The 24,788-nt window shown below is 41.3% G+C and overlaps 1 protein-coding gene across 1 annotated transcript; it reads right to left on the minus strand.

Annotated features, from left to right (window-relative positions):
• Positions 1 to 205: 205 nt before the first annotated feature.
• On the minus strand, positions 206 to 22,398 carry LOC109429163 (molybdenum cofactor synthesis protein cinnamon). Its single transcript, XM_019705028.3, has 5 exons — positions 22,240 to 22,398; positions 7,997 to 8,130; positions 6,832 to 7,925; positions 6,430 to 6,769; positions 206 to 6,363 (listed from the first exon to the last, which is right to left on the minus strand). The coding sequence occupies exons 1-5, from the start codon at positions 22,256 to 22,258 to the stop codon at positions 6,118 to 6,120; spliced, it is 1,833 nt and encodes a 610-aa protein (XP_019560573.3). The 5' UTR covers positions 22,259 to 22,398; the 3' UTR covers positions 206 to 6,117.
• Between the last annotated feature and the right edge of the window lie 2,390 nt (positions 22,399 to 24,788).

Here is a 24,788-nt window from a genome sequence, read left to right on the forward strand (position 1 = left end):
CAACTGGAACGCAATGCCGGGAACTAATTTTCAGACATTAGGATTTCTTCACTGGCACAAGGACGTTGATCAGCAGACCCGGGATCAGCATGCGGGACAAGCGCTATTCTAACCTGGAAAACATATGCTCAGGTTTTCCTTCCCTTCCTTCCTTCCGCTATCCCTTCTCTAAGTTTATGACCAAAGTTTCTATCAGGGTTAATTCTGTTATTCTGTTATTCTGTTATAATCAACGCACCCCCGGGCCGTGGCCAATCTGCGTTGAATCGCTGGGCGATACGTCTACCAGTAGACTTGTATCTGCCCTATGCTAAACCGATTAGCATAGCAAGTCCTTTCCACTGATGAGTAGGCTCGAATGTCCCGCTCCTCCCTATAACCCATAGGGGGAAATAAGGAGTTTTCAGTTTCAAGTTTTGCATGAATCATGACACCAACTCTTTCTACCATAATGCTTTAAAAATTCTGAAATAAAAGAAAACTAATATGATGAAAATAATTGAGATGCAAGTTTTTATACAAAATTTAATGATCAGTTATTTAAAGGTGAATTGAAGAAATGTTAAGTACGGTACCTATATTATAAAATGTTCCGCACAGCCACGAATGTGATGAATAAGCAAACACATAAATATTCTATTTGCCTAGTAGTAGAAAGAGTTGCGTGCCTGTTTATAAAAGTTTTTACTTATCTTGATTGCTCCGGACAATTTCCGTTTGTGTTTGGGTACTTCGTGGGTGTACCAGGATAAGTTTTCTTCAGAACTATGGCGTTTTCTGGAATTAAAAAATAAAAGGAAATACTGGGCCGCACAGCTCCGCGGCCCACTTATATTAGTATAAACATATATATATATATATATATATATATATATATATATATATATATATATATATATATATATATATATATATATATATATATATATATATAGGACGAAGTAGTCAGTTTTTGTCGATTTCGTCAAGTATGCGTCTTAAGTCTTGAGTCTTGATCACCCGTTGGCTTCGAATCTATAAGCAAGCACTATTAAATGCTGCACTTTCACACTATTGGTTTCGACTTCTTAGTTATTTTAAATTGATATGGCAAGAAAACATTATTAAGCATTAGCCATTCAAAACATATTAGGGTTTACTCACAAAACAACTATCACATATGAAAATACTGATATTGAAAATTAAAATTAATATTAATCACAAGTAAATACAATGTCAGCACTGTGAATGAGCAATTCGAATACACGAGATACTACTATTTGTTGCATATTGATTGTTAAAATTAACCAAATAGTGGAAAGCCCAGACAACAATTCCAAGTCTGTTGACTCCAGAAAGATCCCAAGATTCGTCACAAAGCACAAATGTTTTCATTATGATTCACAACGACTCTCGCAACCCTTCCCGACTCAACCGACTGGACCTGTTTTCTGAGTATAGAAACTACTAAGCCCTAGCAGGTTCCTCCTGTTTATCGAGCATTTCTGATAAATCAGCTATACTCCATCTGTAGCAGCCGAAGGTGATGTTTTCATTACAAGAATTATAATTAACTTCCTTCACTTAAATACCGTCAAATCCTGTGATCTTGGCTAGGGAGTAAACAGTTACGTGAAGTTGTATCAAAATTCTACAGAGTGTTGGGGAAGGGGAGGGGAGATAAACATACTTCTTCCTACACCTAGCAGTTCGGATCTTCTGTTCACACTGTCATTCCAACCTTCTTTCAGTGTGAAACGTTTCTGGATCTGAAACGGGTGGTATCACTTTACGATACTCTTCTATCATGAACATAGATAGGCTCAGTGTACCAGTTATGGCTATAGTACCTCAAATTCGCCATAGTTGATTTTCAACCTTTAAAGATACAAATCAACAAGAAAAAAATCGTGAATAACAGATCACGATCACAAAAGATGATTGCAATCATTCAAACTTCACAATTTGCTCAAATTATGGTAGAAATAAATCATTTTCCTTAACTTTTCGGCCTCCTTGCACCCTATTTCGCCATAGTGTACCAGTTATGGCAACTCCCATAAGGAATGCATGTAAATAGTGCGAAGTGGAACCCAAATTAACAAATGTGTCCATAACTGGTACAGGGTTCCTATCATTGGCACACGCCGTAATAAATACTAAAAGTAGTTTTGGCTCCGTTTCTATAATTTTCCTATAAAGTATGGAAACAAATCAATCATTTGACTTATTGTTTACATCCGTCGGTCTTCTTCTTATTTTTGTAGAAATAGTTTTTCTTAGGTAGTGCGATAACTGGTACAGGCACCCTAACTACTTTTAAAAATAAAAGTTTTGTCCTACTACCTATTTTATACCTGAAAGATGTTAATTGGTCAAATGTTTCGTTCAGCAAGTCTAATGTCCATATTGATGATACAACCTTTTATTAATGAGTAATAATGTTCCTTACAGTTGTGAGGCAATATAACATTCAACTCGTTGAGTGCAAGTTATGAACCTACAGAAAATTTTTTATTAGGCTGTTACCTCTAAAACTACTAAACACATATTGAAACGTGAAATTGTATTGTAATAATTGATCCTAATCTTAACCCTATCACTGGAACGCGTTTGAAGCAAATTGATATTGCTAATGATTTGGTTGGGCATTAAAAGTTTTTTTGGTTTCGACAATAGTCACATACTATGCCCTACGACATTGACGATTCTATTGTCTATGGCTCACCTATTTCGTGCCAACCAGCAGGGACTTGGTCTGGTACCCAATTCAGTATATCCGCTCCACGTAATATACCGCACCTCTTTTGATTTGTGATATATTACGCGGAACATTACTCTCTTCATTCGGATAGCGGCTATGTAACCCATTGGATTAAAAGCCTCCATCAAACATGAAGCGATTAATCGGAGACTGAAGACTCTATACCAAATTTGGCTCAGAGACAGGTAATCAGTGAGACCAGTTTTTCTCGTTTGTCAGAGACGATTGATACGTATTAAGACAAATTTTCCACTGCATCTGCCAGCAATAATCGGTGATCGATCAACATTCCGAGTACCCCAATTTACACAAGAATGCCAAGGATCACCGCTCATGCTTTACAATACAGTTGGAAAAACTAGAACAACACCTGGCCACAATGATGCATAACGCACTAAAGCGGACCGGAAGTGTTGGTGAGCCAGCCCCCACCATGACCAAAGTTTCTATCAGGGTTAATTACCGTATATTTCCTACGGTTCGCAACTCAGCCGCAGTCACAAAGAGGCACAATAGGGTTGCTGGGAAGAATGGTGGAGTCTGTTTTTTTTTCTGTTTGGGGCATAAGGGGCTGTGCATTAATTACGTAAGGGTTAATGGGGGGGAGGGGGGTTTTGAGAAATCTTACGCGTCATACAAACATTTTTGGGTTCTCATACAAAAAATCTTACAAGGGAGGGAGGGGGTGTCAGAAAATCGCAAAAATTCCCTTACGTAATTAATGGACAGCCCCTAACCACTGCGACCAATATAGATCAAATATATGTGGTATATCCCGTGTCCTTTGTATAGTGCATGTCGTGTTACTTCATCACTATTGAGCAGTAATAAAGTATTCGGTTTTGTTACAGTAGTCATTTTCAACTTAATCGCAAGGAAGGATTCTGATTGAAAGGTTCCGCATTAGCACGCTCCTTTTCCAGTCAAAATCGAATCCCTTAACGAAAAAGTCAAAAAATGATACCGATACCTATTGAACATGCATCGGAACCCTTAGTGCATCAAACCAGTGTACAACGAAAAAAAAAAGATTAGAAATACTTATCCAGTTTTCCTTGTTTCAAGATCATTTTCGGCCACAAGCAAACCGAGACCTTTCACTTTTAACAAGGTATGAAATGTAATAAGAGCCAAAGTTTTTCCTTTAATTACTAAAATATGCTGTTTGATAGTTGGAAGCAGTTAGGGTAGTGGAGGTATTTTGGACCGGGCAGGTATTTTGGCCCACCTAGGGAGATTTATGATATTTATCACATAATCTCTACTAAATCTTGGTAATTTTTTATTGGAACACGAAAAGTATTCAACTGTGTGATGACCTTTATTTTGGATGTCAGTTAAATATGCTGTTCAGTATCAAAAATAGAGAAAATGTTTTCACTTCCAATGAAACGCACGGAAAAGCACCAAAAACAAAAGAGCTGACAAATTTGTAGTCGGCTTCGAAGAGGTATTAAATTTTACAAATAAATATTTATTTCATGTGAATGTAGTTAGGGCCATGTAAGAACTCAAAATAAACTGTTTTTAACCTCGGTGGAGCGATAATATTCGCTAAAATGGTGGTTTGAGGTATGGCCAAAATATGTTCAACATAATCAGATGTGGACATATTTTGGACCACCTGTCAGATCCATCTCTCCAGTTCCTTCTAAAAGGAGAAAACATTCATGCCAATGTAATGTACTCTGTAAGTAGATAAATAGAATAGATTGGGACCTCCCGTGATCTGGGTTGTTATACGTTCATTTCACAATGAGATTGTTGTGAGTTCGATTTGTTCTAACAACTTTTCGCCAAGTTATTTCGTTTCGATTCGATTCGTGCCCTAACAACTTTTCGACAAGTTGAAATTTTCAGGTGTTCAGTCATCCAGTTTAGAAAAGTTGTCCTTCTCGGCAATTAGTTGATGACTGAGACAATGTGTTATCTAATGTAGGTATGTTTGGCAAATTACGTATCATTCAAAGAACTTTTTTTATGACCTTTCCACTCATGACAATATGTGTGGAACGCCTTTATATTTATCAAAATCACTAGACTTTCACATTTCCTATGAAGCGTTACGTAATTCATACATGGTGACTTACGTCATGCAATAGTTAGTAAATACACATTTTGCGTAACATTTTTGATGAAACATCATACTACAATGCGTAAAAAACTGGCAATAGCAGCAAAATTACATCTTTTTCTACTGTTACGTAATTTTTAAACGTTCCCTGCCTCAAAAAATGAATGGAAAAGATGCAAACTTGACGTAGTTTTAACTATGTTTAAATTTTGCTGGGGTGGCTTTCATTTTATCAATCAATAGAAGTTTAATTTGGTGGGCCAAAATATGTGCACTTGGTGGTCCAAAATAGAAGCCCGAGATCCTTCAGGAGTTTTGATATTTCTTGTATTTTTTACAACAATTTTGAGTTCTGTTTGGCCTTTTTCGACAGAAAACATGTTGCTCTACGTAATGCCTACTGAAATTATCCATATTTAGAAGTAGCGACCTTTTTTTTCGCTGAATTGTTCATCCACTTCCTAAAGCGGTCCAAAATACCTCCCTTACCCTAGGACTAGGGTTCGGTTTGGTAGATCTTTCGCCGCAACGCAACCCATAAAGGTGGTCTACCCACGCTACGGGTTCCGTTGAAGATCGAGCATATTTTAAACTCCCTCAATCATTCATCCATCAGCACGGGTCGCCTAACACCTTGGATTGAGATTACCTGTTTGGTGGACTTTTACCCCCGGAACAGGTGGTCCATAGTGCTATTCTATGCCGGCAGCTACACGGGCATGTATAACACGTTATTCAACCTTTACCGTTCCTTTTTATTTACCCCTGGAACTTAAATACACTTTTTACAGACAAAGAATTTGGACTTCTCTGTAAATTAATGGTCGACATCATAAAAACATTGAAGAGTTTATTTTTATTTTTTTTTTAGCAAATCACAATCTTTTTAAAATTGTTTCAGTAAAATAAGGATTTCATTTATGTTCAATTGAGGGCCCATATAGCCGAGGCGGTAAACGCACGGGTATTCAGCATGACCATGCTGGGGGTGACGGGTTCGATTCCCGGTCGGTCCAGGATCTTTTCGTAAAGGAAATTTCCTTGACTTCCTTGGGCATAGAGTATCTTCGTGCCTGCCACACGATATACACATGCAAAATGGTCATTGGCAGAGGAAGCTCTCAGTTAATAACTGTGGAAGTGCTCATAGAACACTAAGCTGAGAAGCAGGCTTTGTCCCAGTGAGGACATTACGCCAAGAAGAAGAAGAAGTTATGTTCAATTCAATTATAAAATAGACATGTTTTTCCTTAACATAAATCACAACATGCGATGAAAGAAAAAAATAGGAAGTCACTATTTACTCATAAGCTGAAATGAAATCCGCACGTAAACTAGAAGCTATCAAGCATTCTCCCTTGGTCACCGTTGTTTTATAGGAGGATCGAACCGGCATATGCAACAGGACATCTGCTTCGACAATGCTTTTAAGCCGACTGCTGACCTGCTTGCCAGTTATGCGAGCGTAAAGTTTATTATTTTTCGATATGACAGTTGCCCGTGCAAACTCTGGTCTTGGATCCAGTTCATAGTTCTCAGTTAGTAACTGAAAAGGAAATGTACAAAAGAAGATTTTGAGGTAACTTCATAATTGGCGAAGGAAAAAACTTACCTCAACCGATATTTTAGGTAAAATGCATTTTGCTAACACACAAGGTGCTTCATTAATGGAAGCCAGATATTTTCTCAAAGCTGGTAACGCAAACAGATGAAAGGTAACGAACGCCGAAACTGGATTCCCAGGAAGACCGAAAAACAACGTTTTCTCTTTATTTGCAAACGTGAAAGGCTTTCCCGGTTTCATGTTGACTCGCCCGAATTTCAAGTCGTATCCCAAATCCTTCAGCACAGGCTTTACGAAATCTTTATCTCCCATTGATACTCCTCCAGTGCAGATTATGGCATGCGCAACGCCAGTAAGAACCTTTACCTCTTTGCGAAGTGATTCATATCTGAAAAGTTGTAAATTGATTAGCAAGAAGGCGTAGAATGACTTGGCAAGGTTTTCGCATACTCATCTCTAACCACAAGCTGGTGCAGTTCACACTGCTCTTCGTTGAAGCCAAACTGCCGTAGCAATTGTACCAACATCGTTGTATTGGAGTCGTAAATCTTTCCCTCGATCGACGTCGCTTGATTAGAGTCTTCGTACGGGTGGACAAGCTCATCGCCTGTGGAAATTATCACCACCTTCAGCTTATCTACCGCCAACGGCTCCCCAATGGAAGCCAGTAGAGATTTTTGGGCGGCATCTACTGGGAAATGGTATTGAAACACTTCTTCGGCCATTCGCAAGTCACTGCCGATAGATCGAATGTCAAGATTAGGGCTAGGATCTGCCAAAATCTCAACAATTCGCTCGATGTCATTGTCAGCCGAGATGAGTTTGGTGTCTTCAATTTGGATTACTGCGTCGGCTTGTTCAGGCACCGGAGCTCCTGTATTGATCTTGTAACACTCATCTATGTTGAAGTTGTCTCCGATTATGCCGCTACCGGCCGCAACATATCCAACGACTCGCTTCACTCCTTTCCCGCCAATCGACTTCAATGCATAGCCATCTTTAATGGAAGCCCGGAAGGGAGGAATGTTAACTCGACTAAATTGCTTTTTCGGACTGGACTTTGACGTGATTGATTCGAGAATTGTTTTGACTGCCTCGTCCACATCGATCATGGGAAACGGGGAATTCCTATCTTCTCCTCCTTTGCCCGTAGCGTGCGGACACACATGCACGTGTTCAGCACCTTCATCAGACTGAACCTTTTTGTGCGTTTCCCGAACTTTAGGAATGTCATCGCTTAACAACTGCAACATGTGTGGAACGACATCCACTATGGAAAGAAAGCATTCTTCAACGGCTTTCTTGCTGCCCGGGAAGTTCACGATCAACGTTCGATTCCGTACGCCACATATTGCCCTCGAAAGAACTGCAAATTTGGTTTTCTCCAAACTTTTCAACGTCATCGCCAGCGCCAACTGAGGAGCTTCCTTGCTGATAACGGCTTTTGTCGCTTCCGGTGTTACATCCCGTGGAGCAAAACCGGTTCCACCGGTGGTGAACACTGCGTTCACTCGAAGAACATCAACGGCATAGATGAGAGATTGCTGGAACGTTACAAGCCTTATTTAGCACATTAGAACAATACATAGAGCTGTTCATGACTGGTATTACTCACCTTGATAATTTCGATTTCATCTGGTACAACCACGTAATGAACATCCGCTGAGGGATTTAGTTTGGTTTTCACTAAGCTAACAAGATGTGGTCCACTGATGTCCGTGGCAGTTCCATTCGAACACGTATCACTTACTGTAATTGATCGTCAAGGGAATTTATCATAGTAATTGGTGTAATGCAGAACAAAAAAACAGAAAAGCAATATGTAGACTAATATGGTGGGTTGAATATGGTTGATAGTGGAAAGCTTTTAATTTCACAAAAATAAGTTACAGATGTTATCATTTAGGATGTATAAGGATGATCATCATCAAGTAGCGAGGCGCGGCCTGTTGGTCGCCAGGATTTCGTCAAACCGTTACAAAATGTCGATTGACATTGACCCTTTTCTTATCACATGCTTTAACGAAACCCAGTATTATTAAGTGACTGATGACCCACGACGATACATCGCACAAGGAAATCCAGAAGAGCATGGGCATGAGCCTTGTTGACCGTACACTTCGTAGTTGCTACTCCGTGATTGACTAGAGCTAGCGGAATTGCACAGAAAATCAATAAATTGGGCTTGCGATTAGCGCATCATCTACCTACAATGCACACATTATAAGAGCTCAATTTTGCGTCACCTCATAATAGAAAGCAATCAGCGAAGCATTAGATTTAAGGTAGTGAGCTGGATTTTTGAATGGTGAGATGATAAATTCTCCGTTTCTGCAATAAAATGGTGCAGACAGTGTTGTTATTATGACTTCTTGCCTAATTTGATGCCGTTTGAGCAAAACTTTGGGACACTGTATTGTTGTATTATCCGTTTCTTGCCTCTTCTATAACACAGTAACAAAACAGTGGGTCCGTAAATTCATTTTTGGCCCTTCATACAAGAGATTTCCTGATCATTTACTACAACTGTTCAACATTAATCTTTGTCTTGTGCAGTGACGTCTCGTAACCTCACTTTTTACCTGTTCAACAACCCTAAAACTTGCATTTTTGGAAAATTCCAAAGAACCAGAATCAAATTGAAAATGAACAGAAACGACTTTTATTGCCATTTTCTACTAATTACAAGCCAATTTGTTAATTTCAAGAATTTACATTCGTTGAACAGGTAGATTTGAGGTTAGCGAATCGCCACTGGTCTTGTGGGGAACATAACGGAGTTTTTCCAACGACCCGGAAATGTGGATTGTCGAATAGAGCTGTTGCAAATGAAGCATAATGATTCACATAGAGCATTTGCGTATTTCTTCAATACAAGTGTCAGAATCCCATCTGACCCAGCCGCTGAAGCGGACTTTATTTTGCGTAGAGCTGTGAGGATGTCTGTTTCAGTAGTGTAATCACCAACGTGAAAATCAAGCACATTTTTCGGAACAGATCTGACAGCGTTTTGAAGCTGTGCAACACTTATTGGTTGATCGTTGAACACACTCGAAACATATTTTTTGCAATTTCTCATCGTAATAGGCTGTTTTACCTCACGCATATCTGACAGGAAAACGCCTACTTTCCCACACCAAATTAACAGTGCTGTAATGGTTCATTACAGCACTGATTTGCGTTGCGTAATGAACCATTACAGCACTGTTTTCAGTTTTGATCAACTTCTTGATGCTTTCTGGATGCAGTTTTGAAAAATTGTGACAACTGCACAGTATAACCTGCTATGATCAGAATTTCTTAAACATGTCTATGAGCATCAGTATGCAGTTTGATGAAAAAGTTTTGTTTGAAACTTCCCTCAAGCGGTAATTTATGAACTTGCAAAAAACGTTGTACGCAACTCGGTGCAGAACTCGATTTTTACAGCACTCGTCGTAATTATCCAACTTGGCAAGCCTCGTTGGATAAATGTACGACTCGTGCTGTAAAAATCGTCATTCTGCACCTTGTTGCGTAAACTACTATTTTACAACTTCTCATCGTAATATGCCATTTTACCTCACGCAAATTTGCCAGGAAAAGGCCTACTTTCCCACACCAATTTAACAGTGCTGTAATGGTTCATTACAGCACTGATTTGCGTTGCGTAATGAACCATTACAGTACTGTTTTCAATTTTGATCAACTTATTGATGCCTTCTGGACGCTGGCTTGAAAAATTGTGACAACTGCTCAGCATGCTATGATAAGACTTCCTTAATCATGGCTACCCGGATAAAAACTAACCATAGGGTGTTTGGTGAAAACCATTCCTGCACCATACAGTGTACCAGCTACAATAAAGTGTATTGTACATTGGATTTTTATGTAACAATATATCATACTGTTTTTCTTACGTTTGAACCATTCACTTTTCCGAAACAATATCTTTCCGTGAATTTTTAATTGTTTATTCAGTTTAACATTTTTTCCGTGCTTTGTTTTGTTGATGTTTGTAACTTTTTTGATGCAAAGGAAAGGAAAGAGAAAAAGGTGAATAAGTTGAAACATCAATTTAAAGTCAATAATATGTTTAAATCAGTGGTAAACCAGATGTCCTAAGAACTGCAGGTCCAAGCAGGGGTCCAAGAGATATGGCGGGCTAGGTGTGTAGAGTGCGATGAGAGAAATACGAATGTAGGCCAACCCGGAAAGATGCAGGTCAGATTACCGTGAATCAGTGGATGAGTTCAACACTATTCTTTCGGTATTTGCATTTAGGGGAGTTTTCTCCTCTTCTCTCATGTGAACTTGCCTTCGACCACAATCGAATCTAATGCGATTGACAAACTCTTTGACGTAGGGTAAACAGGTATAATATGCACCCCCCCCCATAAGCAGAAATAGCAATATATCTGAAACTGGCGCCTTATTCCATCTATTGTTCACTGCAAATCGTTGTTACTAAAGTTAGTGAAGTCACAGACAAACAGACGTAACACCTTGAACGATTTTCATGGAAATCCATCGCCCAGTTCACACTACCATCACCTGGTGGAAAAGTTGCACGAATCACTGTGTTGTGCAATATCGTCAACAGAAGGCGCTAGTGTGAAACGTCAAACGCGAACAAAAACGATGCGCGTGCCTCTGGTTGTGAAAGCCACAACTATGAAAATTTAAAATGATCGTTAAAAGCGTGGTCGATGGAAATTTCGCAAGTGTTACGTCTGTTTGTCTGTGGTTTTTTTTTTTTTTTCCTCCCAACCTCCCCAGCAGAGAAAACCGATTGGAAAAACTCTGCTACACCTAGATGCCTCAATCCCCCTGGTACCACTGATGCGACTGCTTCAGGGGGGGGCAATGCGCTCATGCGCTTTTCTGTTATAGTGCTCATGCACTTTTTGTCGCTTCTAAACTGTGCTCATCGTCTATGCACTTACTCTTTAAGCGATCCCAGCTTGCTGGTCGCTCCTCCACTTCCTCTGCAACTCCGTCAGCATTTTTGTGACTGCCCTGCTGGTCGCATTCCACGTCTCTTCAGTGCGGCACATCTCGTCGACGACGTTGTCCACGCTTAATGCCGGCATCGATCTTCTTACTTCCTCGAATCTGGGGCAGATGAACACTACGTGCTCCGGAGTCTCCTCCACGTTCTCGCACTCCGGGCAAAAGGGCGAAGCGGCATGGCCAAACCGATGTAGGTACTGCCTGAAGCAGCCGTGACCAGACAAAAACTGGGTTAGGTGAAAGTTCACTTCTCCGTGCTTCCTGTTCACCCAAGTCGACACATCAGGGATGAGCCGATGGGTCCATCTCCCTTTCTCCGTGGAATCCCATTCCTGTTGCCACTTTGTCATTGAGGCCGTTCGCACCAACGTTCTCACTTGGCTGGTCCTCCTCCGCTCATAGCACTCGATGTCCTCCTCCAAGGTGATGCAGATCGGGATCATCCCTGCAATCACACAAACTGCCTCCGACGATATTGTTCTATACGCGCTCGTTACTCGCATGGCCATGAGCCGGAACGCGCTGTTTAGCTTCATCCGATTTCGCTTTGTTTTCAGCGCCGCACCCCAGGCTGGGACTCCGTACCGCAGTATCGAAGATGACACACTAGCTAGCAACCGCCTCTTGCTGCTTCTCGGACCACCGGTGTTTGGCATAATCCTCGACAGTGCGTTGATCGCCTTCGCCGCCTTTTCACAGGCATAGTCGACGTGGCTATTAAAGTTTAGCCGATCGTCAATCATCACACACAGGTGCTTCAGCTCTCGCTTCGACGCTACTACGTGTTCTCCGACGGAGATTTCCACTCGCTGCACTGCCTTGCAGTTGCTCACCAAAAGTACCTCCGTTTTGTGGTGGGCTATCTTTAGCTTGACTCCATCCATCCAGTTTTCGATGATGCCGATCGATTCTGCCGCCAACATCTCCACCTCTTCCAGTGTCTCGCCTATTACTGATAGGACGATATCGTCCGCGAAACCCACGAGCACGACGCCTGTGGGTAGCTGCAACGTAAGCACTCCGTTGTACATAGCGTTCCACAGCGTTGGCCCGAGGATGGAGCCCTGTGGAACTCCCGCCGTCACTTTCATCCTCCTCTGCCCAGCTTCAGTGTCGTACACCAAGACTCTGTTCTGGAAGTAACTTTTCAAGATCCGACACAAGTAGTCTGGAACTCGCATTCTATGCAGCGCTACGGCGATGGCCTCCCAGCTGGCGCTATTGAACGCGTTCTTGACGTCGATTGTGATTACGGCGCAGTACCGGTTTCCTCTCCTCTTCTGTTTTGACGCCTTCTCGGCCTTCTCCAGACCCGTCCGGATAGCATCCACCGTCGACTTTTCCTTCCGGAATCCAAACTGCAGCTGTGACAGTCCACGTTCTCCTTCTGTGAACGGCACCACCCTGTTAAGGATGACCTTCTCCAGCAGCTTCCCAAGTGTGTCCAACAGGCATATCGGTCTAAACGATGCTGGATCCCCCGGCGGTTTTCCAGGCTTTGGCAGTAAAACCAGTTTCTGCACCTTCCATATGTCTGGGAAGTGGCCTTCTTCCAAACATTTCTGCATCACCGTCCTAAACATGTCGGGGTAAGCTAGGACCGCCGATTTTAACGCCACATTGGGGATCCCGTCCGGACCCGGGGCTTTGTTCCCTTTCAGTTTTTTCGCTACTGCCTTCAGCTCGACATTGGAGACCTGCCGAGCTTCCGCACTTGCTTCGTCCTCCTCACCATACGGTGTTGGTGGCCACGTCTTTGGTTCGTGCTTCGGAAAGAGACCCTCCACGATTACCTTCAGCTTTTCTGGACACATTTCTGCTGGCGTCGCTGGACCTTTAATCTTTGCCATCACGACTCGGTACGCGTCACACCAGGGGTTTGCGTCGGCCTCTCGGCATAGCTCTTTGTGACAGTTCGACTTGCTCACGATTATCTCCTTTTTAAATGCGGCTCTGGCCTCCTGGAACGCTAACTTCCGCTCTTCCCTATCCGGGAGGTTTCTTGCCCTCTGGTAGCGTCTTCTGGCTCTTAGACAGGCAGCACGGAGAGTGCCGAGTGTCTCGTTCCACCAATGCGCAGGACGTCGTCTGTACCTTGGCTCCCGTTTCCGTGGCATTGTAGTGTCGCATGCCCTTGTAATCGCTCTTGTTAGCTCTACCGCATCTAGGTCTGGAGTGTCACTGTCCATACGGAGTGTTTCAACGAAGAGGTCCTTGTCGAAGGCCTTCGTCTTCCACTTTCGCTCGCATGTTCTGTTTCTCTGCATGGCCGTAGGGTTCCGTTGGCCAACGCTGTAGCAGATCGCCTGGTGATCACTGTGGGTGTACTCTTCGCTTACTTTCCAGTTCATGTTGCTTGCTAGCGATGGACTGCAGAAGGTAATGTCGATGATCGACTCCCGCCCGTCTTTCCTGAATGTGCTTACGGTGCCAACGTTGCACAGTTGTACCTCCAACCTCGCTAGTGCTTCCAGCAGGCTGTAACCTCTTGCGTTGGTTAGCTTGCTACCCCACTCCACGGCCCACGCATTGAAGTCTCCGCCGATCAGTACTGGCCTACGTCCAACCAGCTTGTCGGCTAACTCCTCCAGCATCCGGTCGAATTTCTCCGCTGTCCACCTTGGGGGTGCATAGCAGCTGCATATGAAGATACCGTTGATTTTGGCGATGACGAAACCTTCGTACGTACTTGCAATCACTTCCTGAATAGGAAATCTTCCCATCACTTGTATAGCAGCCGTTCCCGTGCTATCTGACACCCAGTTGTTGTTACCGAGAGGAACTCGGTACGGCTCTGCAATAATCGCAACATCGCACTTTGCTTCCGTTGTTGACTGCCTCAACAGTTGCTGTGCGGTATCACACGGTTTGTCTGTGGTGAAGTGTTGCATGCGAACTTTGCCTTTGGAGAGATGGCTATGGAAGCTTTAAAACGTATTTCGAAAACGTTCCAAAATTTGTCTTTTCAAATCGCTAAAAAATGAATGGGGCGTTTTGCCCCGGTGGGGCGCATTATACCCTTTTACCCTAGAGCCATCTTTAACATATGGACTGGACTGAACACTGAAATGACTTCTAATATAGGTTCGTCTGCGGGTTCGCTTTTTAACCTAACTTATATTTGAATCGAACTTGACATTTTCTCATCAGTTGTTATGTATTCCAAACTTTAGTCAAACTGGCGCCTCAATATTGCAATAACAGTTAAGCACGCTGTAATGATACTTATGTACCTCGTCACCCACTTCATGCAACTACATTAGTGGTCTAACAACACTTAGCGCGCTCGGCATAGTTCCATCATGCCGCTCAGAGTATTGCCACAAATAATGCTTAGTTTGCAAAACCCGGTTATCTGGCTGGTGGGACATGGGAGCTTAAGCTTCAACTGTTAATGCAATCAGAGACTACTCAGACTTAGACCTGGGCGACCCGATATATGAAGGGTTATCCAAAACGCTCTGGAGAATTCCCAAAGCGCATTCTTATAAATCTAGTAAGCCTAAGGTGCAATTAACAGGAGGAAAATGACAAGATAATATAACAATATATGGTTTATGTAATGTAAAACAATACAACATAACAAAAGAGAACCATTCCAAAACCATTTGATAAAATGTATAACCGGTAGTGAAATTACAATTAAAAACAATTTATTTACGGTACATTTTATTGTTTGATACCATTCATGTACCATACAATGTACGGTATATTTAAACCCACGTATCAGTATTTTGAACAATTCATTAACAATAAAATGTATGGTTTTGCAAAAAATATATATGGAGAAAAATATTTTTTTATATTGTTACGATACTTAACAACCTGTATAATATATTGTAAAAATCTTATTTACAATTCACGGTATGGTGTTCTACACTACATCTTATTGTTTTTGTATTTTTATTTTTACAGTGGTGTCTATTGTAAAAATATGGTTCTAAATAGTACTGTTACAATACAACGTTCGGTTTTTCTACTGTATTTTTTATTCGGGTATGAACATCAGTGTGCAGTCTGATGAAAAAAAATTGTTAAAAACTATCCTCAAGTGATAATTTATGAAGTTGCCATAAACGTTGTACGAAACTCGGTGCAGAACTCGATTTTTACAGCACTCGTCCTAATTATCCAACTCGGCAAGCCTCTTTGGATAAATGTACAACTCGTGCTGTAAAAAACTTCATTCTGCACCTTGTTGCGTAAACTACTATTGCAAATCTCATCAAGGGAGTCCGAAGCATAATTACCGTAGCACATTGAGGTTGGAAGTTCACTTTCTTTGCGCTTTTCGTTTACGAACGATCAGAATCTTTTAGAATTACGCTTAAGGTCCGTTTGTTTACGGCAAACATGCCTTCCGTATGGTCCAATGCACGAATTTATGCTGGCCTGCTTACTCTCACGCGAAATTTGACGTTTGAGCGGTGCCGACACCGCTCAAACGTCAAATTTCGCGTGAGAGTAAGCAGGCCAGAATAAATTCGTGCAGTGGACCATAGTGTATTTTTGTAACGCTTGTACCTAGAGCTAGCAATCATGGGTCTGGTACGTTTGGCATAATGCCGTTTGGCATAAAGGTCTTTTGGCATAAGGACGTTTGCCATAAAGGACGTTTGGCATTGTTGCGACCCACTGTGCCGCATCGCTCTCCAGTATCTTCTAACCGTAACCCCTAACGAGAACCCAGCGTGTGCCCATGAAAGTGAGATGAGTGATGGATGACAGCGATAAGGTTGATAAGGGAGATGATAAATAGATAAAGGAACGAAAAGCAAAAGTCATTGTTACGTAACTGAATTACATGCTCATGCAGCAAAGTTGAGATATTTAATCCTAAATTATTAGTGGTAAATTGACATGCAAATTATTATATTTATCGCTAAAAGCAAGTAAGGATCATGTGAAGTAACTTAAAACAAAATTTGTTCCTAATTAGAATACTGTAAGTAAGGATCATGTGAAGTAACTTAAAACAAAATTTGTTCCTAATTAGAATACTTATTACTAGATTTCATGCAGTTTATCCTACGCCGATAGTTAACCCTACTTCGTACAATTATTATTTGGAACTACAGGTAAAAGTGAATTTATATAGTCAAGTAGTTACTCTATAGAGCTCTTACTTTAGACCCGGCAGCCGTAGTTATAGACAATATTGAGGAATAAGATTCTCGAAATAATTGGATCTTGAGCGGATGAGGTGTGACTAAAACGTAAGTCCCTGTTGAGATAGTTTGGCTATATGCATAATACGTAAATTATCACATGATTTTTAGGATATTAGAATACCCTCAATAAAGGTTATTGGAGATCTTGGAAAACGCACTCTCATTCCGCTGACGAAACAACAGGCATAAAAACGATTTTAGTACAGTGTGTATCTCAAATTTATTTTTTTTAAACGATGAGCTAGAATAACACAAAAGTGAAATGTCAGTCTGTTTTTAAACTCATACAAACATTAATTTGTGATGTATTTTTGAAATCAAAATTAACAATACATTTAACTTGAACAAAAATAAATATATTTACATTTTATATATCACCACATAAAAATAAATCCGTACTTTTTACAATAGTTAACATGTTAACAGTTGATATAATATTATACATGAAAAATATTAATATGACATTTATCTGCCCGTTCTTCGTTTACTTATTTACCTTTCGTCTTTATATGCGCCACAACAGCTTGAAGATAGCCATCTGTTGTGTAGTTCTGAAAGTTCTCAACGATTTTTAAAACCTTATCTTCGGTCTGTTGATTAGCCTTCGACTTTTCCTTGCTTGAAGTGGCCGCCAAATATGCCATGATCTGACCCCACGTATACTTTTCTTCTAGCCGGAATTCTTCATTAGCCCCACGTGTCTTTCAACCAGAGTGCTCCAATGGCGATGTCACGCTTCAATTTGATTGGTAGTCTTCGGAATACGATTGAGAATGCTGTCATAAATTGACCAGAGATCTGGTGCATACAGGGCAAGGAGAATACATTTCACTAAGGTGGCGCAGATAAACATTGCAAACCACTGGTTGTCTCTTCCATTCTTCTGGTGTTCTTTTGGAACTGAAATAGTGACGTCACCATTTTAGTTGCATAAGAACACCAGAAGAGTGGAAGAGACAACCAGTGGTTTGCAATGTTTATCTGCGCCACCTTAGTAAAATGTATTCTCCTTGCATACAGCGGAGCTACGCGAGTCACACGGCCATTTGTAATTGCCTTCCTCGATCTGCCACACACATAAATTTCTTCGACGTAGGAAAAAAAAATCAGCCATTTGGACCGGGGCAGCTTTTTTTAGTTTCTCAAATGCTGGTGCAAATTCGTGCACTTGGCAAAAATGCTAGAGCTTGAGTTCTCTTGTAAAATTCAAAATATTTTTCATTTTCTGAAAAAGTTTTGCTGAGGCCGATTCTTTGAATATGCTTCCAGAGATTCATGCTGAAATGAAAAAAGCAACCATTGACTGCTGCCTCCGGGGATTCCGATTGGCAGGCATTGATGATTGCTTTTTCGAAATCAGATAGTATTGTCGATGGGTTCAGGTCGATGTCTGCGTCATTCGCTGTGTCGATTAGAGCTGAAAAAACCTTTTGGTACAGCGCTTTAGTCTTGTTGGTAATCAAAACATAAATCAATGGAAAAGTGTGGTTATGATAGGGGTGCACGATCCGTGGATGGTAAACAGCTGCTTAAAGAAGCATGGTACGCTATCGAATGTATCGTACATCACCCAATATTTGGCGCCGGCCAATCGTGTTAGGCTATCTGTAGTCCCGAAAATAAGGGCCCTTTCACATCCATCACGTACATCGGCAAGCAGAAACTTATAGCCATTGATGCTTTTTTGCAATGTTTCTGGAACCTCCAACGTATCGAGGTCTACGGGCTCTTTTTCTTGCGGAACATTAGTAGACCGCGCGCGTTGGATGACTTTCCGTTGAGCCGCCGAGTTGAATTGCTCGTGGACGGAATCTGGATATGGTGATGATGCATGTCGTATGACCTTTGCCGGCCCGGCCGTGTCCTCCTTTGCACGTCGTTTCAGTTATGTATGTATGTACGATATTTCATCTGGACGACGTGCCCGGGATCGAGCTCATGGTTGTGGTTTTTCGTAGCCGTCTGTGATAGGATTTTGTGACCAGTTGATGTTTTCTCGGTGACCAGCCGGGCTGCACATTTCGATTCATTGGGGCCATGTGAACGTCCTTTGCACTCCCAATAGTGCTTTCCATCAATCTACAATAACAAATTGAAAAGTGAATTGCCACTTTAAGGATATGTCATCGACCACGTGATGTTTACTTACCGGTTTTCGGTTTTGGTAAAATATATACCCACTGTAGACCAAAACGTCGTTCCCCTTTGACGATTTCAGTACTTCCGGGGTTGAATGTTCCAAAGCTCCATCGTCAAATCCAGCAAAGTTCTCTTCGTCAGTAGACATGATGTTCGTCATTGAATTTAATTTCAGAAGCACTTTAATAATCGCAGCGTGTCTTGCCTGAGCTGATGTCGTACGAACAATGGTGAAACAATGTTCTTTATGGCTTGAAGTGTTGCTTATCTAGACAAGCTAGAACAAGTCCATACATGAAGTCACGTAATATATATGAGCAATGTCGTTTCCCGTAGTGAAGATAACAACATCTTTTATTATTTTTCACGGTTCACTCTACCTATGTACCCCTCAAAAACATGACATAATTCATGGACGCTGCTCTCTCACTAGGCATTTCTTGTTTCATATCATAACCTGAAAAGCAACATGTGCTGAGTAGTTAGTTGGGACTTGGGAGTAAAAGGAAGAAATAACAATATTTCAATATGATTATTTGTTTTTCGACAATGAGAAAACATTTATTTTCTTTTGAGCAGCGTGAGCAAAACCAAGAAGGAGAATACTCTAAGACATGCATCCTTTCTAAAAATAAATAAATAATAAATAATAATGCATCATTTCTAGTTTCAATCAGTGTAGCAGACTGTTTCTCTGAAGAATTTGTCCTTCATTTACGCTCCTGAGGAGGATAGGTTTGTTTTCATACGGAAACGTTTTCCTATGAAAATATTAAACAAAAAATTGCTATCCTCTGTGACTGCTTGGTGATGAACGCTAGATTGCCTTATGAGAATTTAATGAGATTAGGTTTCTGCTGCAAGCCTCTATAGGCAAAATAATTTGTTATGCATTTATCTCAGAGAGTATTCTCCCTTCTTTCGTGAATAGGCTGTTCTTTATACATGCAGGGAATTTTGTATCCGGAAATTTTCAGACGGTGGTATCACATTTCCCGGAATGTACCATTTCCCAGAATGGTGCTGATCATTAGACCGAAGTACGTTAAGTGCCCCACACAATGCATACGTTTGCGTGTGCGTGACAGTAATCCCATGGGAAAACTTTCAAAAAAACGCAAACCTCGACGGAACGGACGCTATGTGTTCCAGGCTTTAGGCAAATGACTTTACAGCTAAGGACGGGTAATGAGCAGCATAGTTGAATGGATTAATTATGATATGCATAAATCTCGAAAGAATAGCCTATTTTCAAAAGAAGGAAAAATCTCTGATGGGAGAGTTTATTAGTGTGGTCGCAGATAGTACAGTACAGCAGCCTAGTTGAACTGGAATATACTATTTGTTTTTATTTGTTTGAGTAATATATGCAAACACCGCAAACTCTCCCATCAAAGATTTTTCCTTCTTTTAAAGATAGGCTGTTCTTCCGAGGTATATGCATTGCATATATATATATATATATATATATATATATATATATATATATATATATATATATATATATATATATATAAGCAAACCATTCAATTACGATGCTATACTGTACTATTGGCGGCCACACTACTAACTCTCCTCTCAGATTTTTCCTTCTTTTGAAAATAGGTAGTTCTTTCGATGTATATGCACATATCATGTTCAAATCATTCAACTAGGCGGCCCAGTGCCCGTGTTTAGCATTAAGGTTAATCGGTTTAATGATCCAGCACCCTAATGACCTGAAACCGCATTCCGGGAAATGCGGCATATAAAAAAATATTAACGAAAATATTTTATGCCAAACGTCCTTTATGCCAAACGTCCTTATGCCAAACGGCATTAACCCAAACGTACCAGACCCAGCAATTATGAAAGACCTTTGTGTATGTGAAATTAGGATTGTGTACTATCTTGCTAGTATACTTTCAGATTCCGAAATGATTTTTGATCACCGTCAGGGTTTGTAACCCCTTCATCATGGAAGCTTTTGAAGAAGCATGCCCTCTACGGTCTGTGGAGAGATCACAAGAGGAACCTCTGATCTGGCGAAACTCAGGAAACGATGTAGAAAGCGTTTGAATAAACGACGTTCGGCTGGTTCGGAGGCTTTCAGGTCGGCTCGCAAGGCTTACAGCTCCAAGCTTTCTTGGACACCTCACATTGAGTTCAGAACCAACAAAGCTTGTATGGCCTTCGGGCAATGCCGGCGAACCTTTGGTAAGACTTAGGGTCTAAACCCCAAGTATATCAAATGGATTTACACAACTGTTGTTCAGCCAATATTGGCCTATGGATGTCTTGTGTGGTGGCAAAAGGGCGAAGTTAGAACAATCCAATCAAAATTAGGCCATCTCTCAAAGATGTGCTTAATAGCGATGTTTGAAGCGTTCTTTTCGATTCCCACGGCAGTGCTCGAAGTTCTCTTTGACGTTGCTCCACTACACATTCATCTTAAACAAGAAGCATTTTCTTGCACTTACCGCCTATCGGTACTCGGTTTATTAGAGGAGACTCCTGTGATATCCGAAGATCAACACACACCTCGTTGTTTCCACTATTGGTGAATTGGGACAAAATGGTCCTTACTCCAAGTGATCTTACAATTGCTTTTAATTTTCCATATAGGACATATTCCACGAAATTCCCTTCTGGGGATGAGTGGATATCTGGTTATCTGGAGTAAAGTATTTCAGATGGTATCGTATGTCTGCATCTGTACCTCATTGCACTGCAACGAGTCAATATTTTTTGGACAGTTATGGCAAAAACAAATGGAAGTGTCCAAAATATATTGGCGTAGCTCTGTGTCCAAAATACGTTGGTTCCCCTACTCGCGCGTCCTGAAGAGTTAAGCAGGTTAAGCATGTTTCATTTAACCAGCTTATGGTAAAGATTACTGGAAGTGTATGAAAATGCAATTGCGATCTACTCGAATCACCCTGAAAATCTACTCTCAAGCCACCGTAGCTGAAAAGCACTGCAATCGAATATGAGAGTGAATGTAGTTGTTAGTTTAAATATGGAGTGGGACCTTTTGAGTAGGGGCTTTTATTATTGGGCACTTGTGGGCATTCATGTGTAAACATATGCTATCCATACCTAACGGAAATTATTCGCATGCTAACGATAATGGCCAATGATTTGCGCATTTTTCCCACACCCACTTCAAATTAGATGTGATTAGAGTTAGATATTGGAATACCAGTCATCCTTTCAACCTGCCGGAAGTGTCTTATTTGTAGGCTAATTGTTCAGTGGTTGTCAATAGCGTGATGCATTTTCATCCAAATCCGTTCAACGGTTCTAAAAAACGGTGCTCTTGAAATTTTGAGCAATGTACTCCAAATACCTTGTCCTTAGTGAATTCATTATAAAAAGTCTTTCACAGATAGAATGTATAGTCAATAACAAAATACGAGCATCTTTTTCGACTGTTCCACAGCTGATAAACATGGCCTTGAAAACGTTTCGATGTAGGTAATTACCGTAATGTTGATGTAATCGAAAGAACACACGAAGCATGAATGAATGGAACTTTTATCAATGAACGTTGAAGACAAGAACTTACTGCACTCACCTGTTATGACCGAGAACATTTTTCACGGAATTGTATTGAAGAATATAGATACCGGTCTCACGGCCACTGCCTGCACACAACCTGTAGATAAGAAATTTCCTTGACCTGAGCAAAAGTTGTAATAACTAACAGGCTGCCGTTTTCTAAATAAATAAAAAAAATTACAAAGTGACTGCGGCGGACTGCGGTGATAAACGTCGCCGCGACGGACGACACAGAGCGAAGAGACGCTTAAACTGTTATACGATTGTGTACTTTCGCTTCGCAGCGCTGAGTGGTATAATTTTAATGCCTACTTCACACTCGCACTGCATTATGGGTATGCGCGTAGAATTTTTGCCAATTGAATTTTGCAAGGTGACGTCACGAATGAACGTTCGGTTCATTCTCGTTCGTCCCTTCCTTTTCCCTCTCATGCGAATTTTGACATTTTCCGGTGGTTTGTTTTGATTCCCATTCGTTGCCGTTCTTTTCTCTCTCGGAGAGGAAATTGAGGTTAAATTTCGATGCAAAACTCTATGATCCGAACAGGGTTCATTCACAAATGTCATAACGCCAAAATTAGCCTATTTTGATACCCACCCACCCCCACGTTACACTGTTTATATGGAGAAAAATATTTTTGTTCGAGCTGTAACACCAGCGGCGTCATGATCGCAATTTTTTCCGCAGTCAAGTTCGCAGATTGTGAACAATCCTCGGTACTCACTTTACGTAATTTATGTTTAGTCCCTTATTGACAGAGCTGTCAGATCAGTGTAACACGCTAAAAAAAAATACACAAAAGGCCATTTACACTAGTAATCCTACATTATAGAGATCTGCGGAGGCGGCCATTGTAAGCCAATCGTGCAGAAAGAACTGTCAAAGTGTGAGCCAAATGAACAGGCTGATCGTTCGTAAGAAGGCGTCGATTGAACAGTATTGCAATCCGAACTAAATAAATTAAAATTATTTATTTTTAATATAGAGAAATTGACGGTATATGTAAGTTTAGTAAAAAGATAGAATTTAATTAATTCTGCTTTCAAAAGCTCAAGCTTATGATGAAACTTTTGTTGCTGCACTTCTCGAAAAAACTTTCATTGCTGCTTCTTGCTTCATTTCTGCCGATATGTTTAGCTTAACACTTTGCAATAAATTTCAGATTTCATCGATTGCTCCGCTATTTTTTTCAAAATTTTGAAAAAAAAAATCTACCATAATTAGAAAATGTAAACAAAACAACTTGAACCACTACGAAGTCACGCACAAAGTTTGAACATCTAGCTTTGCAGTAAGTGTTGGCAGCTGATGTAAACAAAATGAACAGCGTTGCCGAATCGACATATGTAACTTCCGCTTATCTCTATGTAGAGGATTTCTAATTTACACGGAAAAAAATACACGGTTATGAATATTTATTGGGTACCGGACTGGTCACCGAAAATTTGATCGTTTTCTTTGGTACATCGAGGTCTAGAAATTAGTCTATGGTAACACCATGAAGGACACCCACCCACCCCCTCCAGCGTTATGACATTTGTGAACAAGCCCACATATTGAAGGGAGCGAGGAAGGGAGTTTTCGGTGAAGAACTTTTCCCGAGGTTCTTTATGACGGAGTTAAATCAGTTGATGAATTATTATACTTACCTTACCGGTCAGGCTAAGGCCGGGGTGGCCTCTGCTGTACATAGTAGCCGCTTCCATTCCACTCGGTCCATGGCTGTTTGCCTCTAGTTTCGCACTCTGCGTCGCAGATCGTCTTCCACTTGGTCGACCCACCTAGCTCGCTGCGCTCCACGTCTTCTTGTACCGGTCGGATGACTCTCGAGAACCATTTTAGTCGGGTTGCTATCCGACATCCTGATGACGTGACCCACCCACCGTAGCCTCCCGATTTTCGCGGTATGGACGATGGTTGGTTCTCTCAGCAGCTGATGCAGCTCGTGGTTCATTCGCCTTCTCCAAGTCCCGTCTTCCATCTGCACTCCGCCGTAGATGGTACGCAACACCTTCCGTTCGAAAACTCCAAGGGCGCGTTGGTCCTCTGCACGTAGGGTCCATGTTTCGTGCCCATTGAGGACGACCGGTCTAATCAACGTTTTGTAGATGGTTAACTTCGTGTTACGGCGAACTTTATTCGATCGTAGAGTTCTGCGGAGTCCAAAGTAGGCACGATTTCCTGCCACAATGCGCCTCTGAATTTCTCTGCTGGTGTCGTTGTCGTCGGTCACCAGTGAGCCCAAGTACACGAATTCTTCAACCGCCTCGATTTCATCACCGTCGATACAAATTCGGGGTGGCGGGCGCGGTGATTCCTCCCTGGAGCCCTTTGCCATCATGTACTTTGTCTTCGACACCACATTAATGACTAATCCGATTCGCCTAGCTTCACTCTTTAGTCGGATGTACGTTTCCGCCATCGTCTCAAATTTACGAGCAATAATATCAATATCATCGGCGAAACCAAGCAGCTGAACGGACCTCGTGAAAATCGTCCCACTCGTGTTTATCCCCGCTCTTCTTATTACACCCTCCAAAGCAATGTTGAACAGCAAGCACGAA

Source organism: Aedes albopictus, chromosome 3 (genome assembly GCF_035046485.1).
Source record: "Aedes albopictus strain Foshan chromosome 3, AalbF5, whole genome shotgun sequence".
Lineage (NCBI taxonomy): Eukaryota > Metazoa > Arthropoda > Insecta > Diptera > Culicidae > Aedes > Aedes albopictus.